The sequence below is a fragment of the Grammomys surdaster genome, unplaced genomic scaffold (assembly GCF_004785775.1).
Source record: "Grammomys surdaster isolate TR1022 unplaced genomic scaffold, NIH_TR_1.0 199, whole genome shotgun sequence".
NCBI lineage: Eukaryota > Metazoa > Chordata > Mammalia > Rodentia > Muridae > Grammomys > Grammomys surdaster.
Genome location: NW_021604644.1, coordinates 3,997,894 through 4,008,354, shown reverse-complemented (window position 1 = coordinate 4,008,354; position 10,461 = coordinate 3,997,894). Strand labels below are relative to the sequence as shown.

Here is a 10,461-nt window from a genome sequence, read left to right as displayed (position 1 = left end):
ATAAAATAAAATAAAATAAAATAAAATAAAATAAAATAAAATAAAATAAAATACATAGTGTTGTTCCCTCTTTTTTGTTATTCATTGTACAGGATTGATTGGTCTGTGGGTGAGGTGGGGAAGAGGTTCGCACTGTGTAGATGAGGCTGGCCTACAACCCATGCCCCTCTTGCCTCTGCCTGCCCATTAGCCGAGGTCACAGGCATGATCAGCTCCCTTGCTTTGGTAGATATTCTCAATCTGGACATTTTGTTTCTTTGGGAAAAACTTTATTGAATGGTTTGGTACTGTCTTGGTCATTGTTGTATTGCTGTGCAAAGGCTCCATGACAACGGCATGTGTTTAATTGGGGGCTGCCTTACCGTTTCCGAGGTTTAATCCTTTATAGTCATGAAGGGGAAGCACAGTGGCGTACAGACAGATGTGGTGTGAAGAGGTAACGGAGAGGTCTCCATCTTCATCCGCAGGCAGAAGGAAGAGTCAGAGAGACTTGACCTGGCTTGAGCTTCTGAGATGTCAAAGCCCATCCCCACTGACTCACTTCCTCCAACAAGGCCACACCTTGTTGTAGGAAGTAACCTGTTGTAGTTGTAGCCCTGGCTGGCCTGGAACTCACTATGTAGATCAGGCTGACTCAGAGATCCACCTGCCTCTGCCTCCAAGTGCTAGAAATAAAGGCACTTACAACTATGCCAGGCAAAAAAAATTTAAAAATTAGAAACAGAAAAGAGGTAGTAGGCACTACCTCTCAAGTAGTGCCACTCCCTGATGAGCAACATTAAAGTATGAACCCACGACGGATGGGGGGTCCTTCTCATTCAAACACCTCAGGCTGTTTCCAGCCTCCAGAACCTTCCCTATGTGAATATTATTGCTTGACATGGTCCATTTAACTATGTTTCTTGGCCTGTGGTATTTGGTCACTTTCTCTTTTGTTCGTTGTTATTTTTTTTGTAATTGTCTGTGTGTGATGTTTTTGAGTGTGAGGGCATGTGTGTAGGTATGGGTGTGTGTGTGTAGGGGTGTTTATCGGAGTGTGCGTAGGTGTGTGTGTGTAGGGATATATGTAGGTTTGTGTGTGTAGGGGTGTAAAGGGTGCATGTAGGGGTGTGTGGGTATGTGTACGTGTGTTTGGGTGTGTGTTGATATCAGTCTTCATTACTTTCATCTTTTCATTGAGACATAAACTCTCTGTTGAAGCTCACCAGAATGGTTAGTGTAACTAGCCAGCTTACACCACTGACCCCATCTCTGCCCTCCAAGGCTGGCATTATAGGCAGGCTGCCACACCACCAGTCACATGGAGTTTAGGGATCGAAACTTTGTCTGCATACTTTATGGCAAGTACTTTGCCCACTGAGCCACCCTGCCACCCAGCTCCTTGGTTACTCTAGGACACTCCACAGACTTTGTACTTTAAAATGTTATTGAATTTATTCCAGCAGTCTTTTAATTTCCAAGGGTTCACTCTTGTTTTCTGATAAGACTCCCTAATCCCCTCCCCTTCCTCTGGGGGTCTGGTGTGGAAACGTTGAAAGAAGATACTCAGTGTGTTGGAGCCGAGTGTGGGCGGTGGCTCTTGTCCTCGCGTTACTGTTGGAGTTGATGGTCCAAGACTTCTCACTCTTGGAGGCCATATGGACCATGAGTCCACCAAACTGTTGCTGTAGCCAAATTTGTGTTATGCCAGGAAATGAGCTTGACAGAGTGGTAGCCAAGGTTGCTAGCCCCAGCATCAGAGGTGGAAGATGGATGCCTCTGTTAAAGCTGCAGGAGATAACCTGGTCCTTAGTGTAACCCAAGGTGCTCCTCAGAGGCCTTCAGATGCGCCCTTCACCTCCTCCATGACACGGTATTAGGGGGCTTTCTCTAGGCAGCGGGGTGGATTTAGAGAAGGCCGTGCCACTGAGCTTCCTGGTCAGCTCTAGAATGACCTTGTCCACAGCTTTAGCAAGCTGTACAGGGGGATGGTGATCTGTGCAGCCCTGCAGCCATCATGCCCGTTTCCCAGAGGGGCCAAGCACAGGGTGATGTGTTCATGAGCCCCCTGACAACACTGAGGCCTTGGATGACCTTGCCTGGTTGTTTAGGTGATGCAGGAGAAAGCTTTGCTGAGTCTTGAGTGAGATGTACTTCTGATGCTTCACAACCAGCACAAATGTGTGGGCCTCGGCAGAAGGGGCAGAGAGGGTGACCTGTTTGTCTCTGCCCTTCAGGAAGACCACAGCCTTCTCTGTGGTATCAACGACACCAGTGAACTGTGCACCATCACCCCATTTGATGTTGTAAGGATCTTGCTCCTGGAGGCTGATGACCCTCCCATTGGTGACAAGTCTCCCGTTCTCAGTCTTGACTGTTCTGTGGAACATGTAGTTGAGGTCAATGTAGGGGTCACTGATGGCAACCATATCCATTTTGGCAGAGTTGAAGGTGGTTGTGGTGACCAGGTGTCAAATCTGTTCACTTCCAGTATTGCGTCTCAGCTGGTGTGTCACCGGAAGCTGTGGCTGTCCGTGCTCACCTTTGTCCATTAATTTGTTATTTGCTCCATTTATTAAAAAGGATACTGCTGGGCGGTGGTGGCGCACGCCTTTAATCCCAGCACTTGGGAGGCAGAGGCAGGCGGATTTCTGAGTTCGAGGCCAGCCTGGTCTACAGAGTGAGTTCCAGGACAGCCAATGCTACACAGAGAAACCCTGTCTTGAAAACAAAAAAAAGGATACGCCTCCAGGTTTTCAGTTATTTGGTTTGGATATCCTGTGCTCATTTGGATGTGCCTTGGAAATCCTCTGTCCCTGTACCTATGAGTAATTCACCACTGTTGTTGTTTATTGTTGTTGTTATTGGTTTTTTTGTGACATGGCTTCCCTGTATAGCCTTGGCTGTCCTGGAACTTGCTCTGTAGACCAGGCTGGCCTCAAACTCACAGAGACATGCCTGCTTCTGCCTCCCAAGTGCTGGGATTAAAGGCATGTGCCACCACTGCCCAGACCTGATTATTATTTTTAAGAGTATTCACTTTTCATTAGTCACAGGGAAGGCTACACTTTTACCTCACTGAACCATCTGTGTCTGAACCGATGTTTGTATTATGTTGGCCCTAAACTGATGTTTGTATTATGTTGGCCCTAACAAGCAGAAACTTCCCTCCTTATGCTCTAGAACAGCAGAAATAGCATTGGGGAAAAATCAAAACAGCTAAACACAAATCGTACCCTGCAGTGGACCCTGGCCTAGAAAAGGAACATTGGAGAAACTGATGATGAGATTTTAATATTGCCTGCAATTTGCAGTTTGGTTAATAGTATTGTGCTGATGTTAATGCCTTAATTTTGAAAAAAAAAAATTAAGGGTTATGTAAGATGTTATTTTCCAGAAAGCTGACTTCAGGGAAGATGGCAATTCTGTGTTATCTTTGCAACATTTTATACTTCCCAGATTACTCCTAAATAAAAAGTGAGGTTTCTGTTTGGTGTGTGTGTGCGCGTGTGCATGCATTTTGAGACAGAGTGTCACATCACCCTGCTTGGCCTTAAACTTACTTCGTAGTGGAGGATGGTTTTGAACTTGAACTTAGGATTCTAGGCATGTGCCACCGCACCTGGGTTATGTGCCAAGGCCTTGTGTATGCTAGGCCAGCCCTCTACTGATTGCACTGCATCCTCAGTTCTCAAAGTAGAACGTTAAACAAGACTAAAGTAATTCACTAGGATGAAGCTCGTCTTACAGATTGTAAAAACTCACCTTTGAACTGTCTGTTTCGGGAATGGAGGGGGCAGTGGTGTTCCTTAAAAAAATCTGTGTGGTAACTGGCTTTTTAGATTTCCTGATCTTTCTGTTGTTATCTCAGATGGCTTTTTTAAAAAAAAAATCTTAATAATTCTCCTTATCTTATAGGTTTTCTCGAGCAATTTTGTAGTGTTTAAAGAGCATAATCTTTTATGATTCATTTTTATTTGCTTTGTATCCAATTTAATTCTCAATTGTTGTATTTTCATTTTGTGTAGTTATTTATTGGGTTATCATGAGATTACTTTGGTGAATTGAGACCAGTGTTTTTAAAATATGAAGTAGATTAGACAATAGAAATGTCAATATATATTGATTTATGAAGCATTAATCTTCAAACACATATCTCTTTTCTTGGTGACATGGCAACATTTATCAAAGCACAAATGCACGTGACTTTTGACCTATCAATGGGAAATCTTATCCAGATATATAACTGCATGCCTGCAGAAATGATGTATGCACTATGTAACTCACTGAGTATTGTTTATAATAGCGAAAGACTGGCACTAACCCAAGTGTTTATCAGCAGAGGGCTCCTTTTTAAATTACAGTACAGTCGATACAGTGAAACAATCAGTTGTCAAAAAGAGTGAAGAATGACTCTATGTTCTGATGTAGAAAGATAGCAAGATACATACTCATGGAGAAGAGAAAAAAGCCTGATGCCAATTGAACAATTCGTGTGGTGTGTTACCCTTTGCAAGAAAAAGAACTAAGACATCTTTGTTTGTATTTACTTGCACAGCCATAAAGAAACGGGAGAGAGAATAGTATGGGTTGAGATCTGGGTGGAGGGACCACTCACTGAATAGGTATTTGATTTTACCATGGTAAGAATACTTGGGGTTAGCTGGGCGGTGGTTGTGCACGCCTTTAATCCCAGCACTTAGGAGGCAGAGGCAGGTGGATTTCTGAGTTCAAGGCCAGCCTGGTCTACTGAGTGAGTTCCAGGACAGCCAGAGATATACAGAGAAACCCTGTCTCAAAAAAACCAAAAACAAACAAACAAACAAACAACAAAAAAAGAATACTTGGGGTTGCCATCTTCATAATTTTTTTTCCAAGACAGGGTCTTAGAAATTTGCCATATAGTTGAAGATAACCTGTTTCTGCTCTCCCTGCCTCTACCCTGATTCCTGGGATTACAGGATTGTACCATCATGCCCCATTGATGAGGGCTTTGGAGTTAAACGCTTCTTGAATGCTAAGCGAGCAGTCTACCCGCTGAGCTACGTCCCTCCCCATATTGTCACACAATTTTTAGCTCACAGTACAATTCCAATATCTCTTCTTTTATGGGGTGGTAAGGAGTTATGCAGACCAATTATCTATTTAAAACTTAAACATAAATCATTGAGCGACGACAGCACTCAGAAGAATGTGCCCAGTCATAGGCGTAAAAGTGCTGTCATGGGCCTGAGAGGTGTCTCGATGACACTGGCAGCTCCTCCAGAGGACCTGGGTTTGTTTCCCAGCACCCACGTGGCAGCTCACAGCCTTCTCCATCTCCAGTTCAGTGAGTCCAACACTCTTCTGGCCTCTGCAGGCACAAAGGCATGCGTGTATTGAGTACACACAGGAACGCAAAATATACTACAGAAAAGATGAAACAAATAAATGTCAAAAAAAGAAAGAAAGGAACTCATGTCAGCTGTCATCGTGCACTTGGAGACCGAGGCAGGAGGTTCATGAGTTCAAGACCGACTTGGGTACATAGTAAAACCTTATCTCAAAGTAACAAAAACAAGCAAAAAAAAAAAAAAATCCAGACAAAAATGCTGCCACATGCTAGCAGGTCATGGTGGCAACTCAATTGTGAAACCTTACCTTTTAAAAATTCCCTCATCTTTCTGTGTGAGACACAAAGGCATTCTGTTTACCACAAGCCTGTTCTCTTCAGGCAAGGATGCTGAAGTGTTTGTTCTGTGGACTGTGAAGAGCTCAGCTAGCAGGGGAACTAGTTATTTGCTCAGTGGGTCTTCAGATGTGCGGGCGGGGATGTGGCAGAGTCCTCATTACAGGGTTGGGTTCATCTTCTAAGAACATCCTTCTTTCCTTCATTCCATGTAGGTAAATGGAAGAGCTGGCGGGCAGTTTATCCCAGACTCGGAAAGCACACAGAATAGAGCAGATGGTGGCAAGGTGGCTTCGGCGATCCCGGGACAGCTCAGCCCGGTAAGGCTCCTGTGCTGACAGAGGGTCATATTGGTAGGGGTTTGGTATCCCTGTGGGAGAAATTGCTTGTCCTGGAAGGACCTGGGGCTTCCTGTCCCTGGCAGGCTTTGATCAGCTGCCATAGAGCAGATTGAGTGGAATGTCTTTTCTTATGCCCTTCCCCCACACATACACAATCACACTCACCCCAAACGCTTTCTCTCTCTCTCTCTCTCTCTCTCTCTCTCTCTCTCTCTCTCACACACACACACACACACACACACACACACACACACACACAATGTTCACATAGTCATCCCCATGCTATACACATGTCATATGCACTTTCTGGACACTTAATGTAAGAGTTTATATTCTTTCTATGTCCTTGTTTCCTGGAGCTGTTTCTTTCCCATAGTCCCTATTTCTTTCTAAACAAAGATGTTATCAAATACAGAACTGATGTGGCTGCTACAAGAGAACTTAAAAGTAAAATTATAAAGCCTTTGTTTTCGCCTGGGATCTTCCCATCTGGTCCTGCCACAGAGTTGAAGTGGCAGGTGCCAGGTGTTACTGAGACACATCCCCCTGAAGGAGCCAGGACAGCTGTTCTGCTGTCGACTGACAAACTTGCTACCACCGCTGCCTGAGCTCAGGTTCACTGAGCCTCACTCTGGAGGTGTGAGAAGGCCTGTAGAGGCAGACAAAACATGAGGCTCAGAATGACTCGTTTAAGATCACTCTCTCCCTTATTCAGAGACCTTTGATGGCCTCCATTTTGTAAATGTGTGGGTGGTTTGCCTGCATGTATGTCTGTACCATGTGTGTGCAGTGCCCTCAGCAGCCAGAAAGGAGCCTGGTCAGATCCCTTGGAACTGGAGTCATCTTAAAAAAAAAAAAGCCAACTGTGGTGGCACATGCACAGGAAGACTTGGCTGAAGTGCTGGGACTTCTGTGAAGAAGCACCCAGGCCTCGGTGAGAATGAACATCTCAGTGTTCCCATAAAATAAACTGCCCCATGGACATTGGGCTCCACCTGGTGTGGAACCCACTGAGCACATTCCTTATGGCTCAGCCTCCTGTGAGACCAGCAAAATTGCTAGCCCTGTGTCTGTAGCCCAGAGGTGGCTGAGTCACAGGAGCATTGCAGGTAGCCAAGAGAGTGCTTGACTAATGAATGAGAGAATTGTTTCCCAGGGGAGGTTCTGTGATCCTAACCCTGTGAGATTCTACTCCACAGGTTCTGTGGTGAGATACAGGCTTTCTGACTGTATCCCACTCTGTGCTGGCTAGCTTTATGTCAACTGGACACAAGCTGAAGTCATCAGAGAGGAGGGAACCTCAGTTAAATGCCTCCATAGGATGGGGCTGTAGGCAAGCCTGTAGGGCATTTTCTTAATTAGTGATTGGTGGAGGACCCAGCCCATTGTGGGTGGTAGGTGGGTTCTGGCTGGGGCTGGGCTGGTGGTCCTGGGTCCTATAAGAACAGTGATATGAAAGCATAGTCAAGCCGGGCGGTGGTGGCGCACACCTTTAATCCCAGCACTTGGGAGGCAGAGGCAGGCGGATTTCTGAGTTCGAGAGTTCGAGGCTAGCCTGGTCCACAGAGTGAGTTCCAGGACAGCCAGCGCTACACAGAGAAATCCTGTCTCGAAAAACCAACCAACCAAACAAACAAACAAAAAAAAAAAAAAAAAAGAAAGAAAGCATAGTCAAATAAACCCTTTCCTCCCCAATTTGCTTCTGGTCATGATGTTACATCATTGTAGTAGTAACCCTAGGACACAGTCCTTCCCACCTACCTTGTTCATTATGTATAGTAAGCTTGTAATATCGATTAAAGATTGACAGTTCCTGTAGAAGAAAGACCCATTTAACTTGGCATTGCACGAGTCTTTGATTTGGAGCTTATAACCTCCTACTTCTTTCTTAAGTGTACATGGAACACAACCAACCTCTAGAAAGTTCTCTCTCCATATCCCTCTTCATCACCTACTGTGAAACTCCACCATCCCCCTCCCCTCATCCCTCCTCCTCAGCACCAGCATTCATTTTGCAGCTGCTCCTCACTAGCCCCAGCTGCTTTCCACCTCCATAGATATGCTTGTTTAGATATTCCTCATAAATGGAGCCATTCATTTGAGGAACATTGTGCATGGCTTCTTCCACTTAACATAGTATGTTCAAATCTGTGGCATGATAGCATGAATCAGTATGTCCTACCCTTTCACCTCCAAATAATCTCCCACTGTTGAATATTTTGTCTATTCATCAGCTGATGTTGAGTGATACAAACATTTGGGTGGTTTTCATTTTCTGAATATTATGAATTATGTGAACATTTGCATAAAGCATTTTGGAGGGTAGTAGCTAGGTCATGTGGTAACTGTTTAATCTTCTGGAAGAACTGCTAGGCCCTTGTGTGAAGTCACTGTACTGTTTTCGGTGTGAGGGTTTCAGTTTTTTCCCAAGACTTGTTGTTATTCATCTTTTTGATAGTGGCCTTCCTGGTGTCTTTCATGTTGATTTACTTTTTTATTTTGTTCATACGTTTTGGTTGCTTGGCTTTTCAGACAGGGCTTTGTGTAGCCCGTAGCCTTGGGCTCACTTGAGCTCACTTGGGCTTGTGTAGCTTCAGATGGCCTTAAATTTCTCACCTTCCTAAGTCTGCCTTTTGAGAGCCGGAATTACAGGCATGTGTCCCTGACTTAGTTCTGTTTTTGTTGCTATGATAAAAAATACCTATGATTCAAAATACCTCAAGGGAAAAACCAAAAAGGTTATTTTAGTTCACTGTTCAGGCACAGTCCATTATGTGGAGGAGGTGGGGTCAGCAGGAATTTGAAGTAGCCATTCACGTTGCTTCCTCAGGCAGAGAAGGGTGGTGCTCAGTTCTCTGTCTCTGTCTCTGTCTCTGTCTCTCTTTCTCTCTCTCTCTCTCTCTCTTTCTCTGTGTGTGTGTGTCTCTGTCTCTCTGTCTCTCTCTCTGTCTCTCTCTCCCTCTGTCTCTCTCTCTATCCCTCCCTCCCTCTTTCTCTCTCTGTCTCTGTCTCTCTCTCTATCTCTGTGTCTCTGTGTCTCTCTGTCTCTGTCACACACATACACACACACACACACACATATCTAGGAGCCATCCTATATAACGATGTCACCTCAAGAAACCCAGTTAAGACAATCCTTAGGAGTCATGGTACATCTGCGTACCTTTAATCCCAGCAGTCAGAAAGCAGAGGTGGGAGAAGCTTTCTGAGGCCAGCCTGGTCTACAGGCCAGTCTGATCTACAGGCCAGTCTGGGATGAAACTGAGTCTCAGAAACAAAACAAAGCAGAAAACCCTTCCGTGTCCTGCTGAGATGACAACTGGTGGGGTCATCATTCCCAACTCTGTCTTGTGGTTTTGATCTGCACTCTCCCAACTAGACAAAATTATATTGAACATCTTTCTGTGCATCTAGAGAGCCCATCTGTCTGTCTCTGTCTCTGTCCCTCTCTCCACCTCTCTTTTTTTTTCTGTTTATTGAATGGAAACTAAAAAGAAAGAAAAGAAGGGTCCCCGCTTCAGCCACTGACGACACCATTTCTGTGTCTGTTTCCAGAACAATTCATATATTCTTCAAATTTCTTCTCACCTCTAACCCTGTGCCCTTCAGGTGAAAAGTCCATCTGTCACCACATCCTCCTAATGCACCCAGTCCATTGGCACTTCCTACCTTCAGCCATACCTCAGGTCCAGCTGCCTCTGTGCCCCTGGAAATACTCTAGTCATTTTTTTATTACCTCAGTTAACTCTCTCCCCTGTGTGGGTGTTCCAGAATGTCCAGAGCTCCCCCTGAGGTGTGAGCCACCCTCCCATTGCTCCCTACAACTGCTCACCCACTCCTCACACTTCAGGACGACCTAGAACCTTCTGCGATTGTTCGTTGCCACCCTCCCTACCCAGTTATCATGCAGCCCTTCTCCCCTCCCGTCATATATGAGACCAGGACCAAGTGTATTGTTTTACAGAGTGACTTCAGCCATAGCAGAGTGTGTACTGTGTAATACATGCTCAATACATTTAATTAATTTATTTTGAGAAAGGGTCTTTTACTCCTTAGTTTTAGTTGGCCTGGAACTTGCTATGTAAACTAGACTGGCTTTGAACTCACAGAGGCCTGCCTGCCTCCTGAGGGCTAGGATTCAATGCAAGTGTCATATATCACTATACCTGGCTTAAGTACATTTAAGGATTGGGGGGGGGGGTGTGTGCTTGGTTTTGGTTTGTTTTTGTTTTTTTCTGACTTTTGAGACAGGATTTGGGAGTTTTTAAATTTTCCAAACTTGTGAGACAGTTTAGTGGTTTTGCCACATGAATACAGAAACCTGAATTTCATCCCTAGAATCCTTATGAAGTTGAAAGGAGAGCACTGACTCCAGAGAGATGCCTTTTGGTCACATGTGCAGAGTAACACTCTCTCACTTTCTTTCTTTCTTTCTTTCTTTCTTTCTTTCTTTCTTTCTTTCTTTCTTTCTTT

The 10,461-nt window shown here is 44.8% G+C and overlaps 1 protein-coding gene across 1 annotated transcript in view; it reads left to right on the top strand.

Moving 5' to 3' along the window:
• Positions 1-10,461, top strand: part of Frmpd1 (FERM and PDZ domain containing 1) — a 164,816-nt gene that overhangs the window by 100,347 nt on the left and 54,008 nt on the right. Inside the window, exon 3 of the mRNA XM_028770261.1 lies at positions 5,863-5,967. Within this exon, the coding sequence (XP_028626094.1) occupies positions 5,867-5,967 (101 nt within the window). The 5' untranslated portion in view covers positions 5,863-5,866. The remainder of the gene's footprint in view (positions 1-5,862; positions 5,968-10,461) is intronic.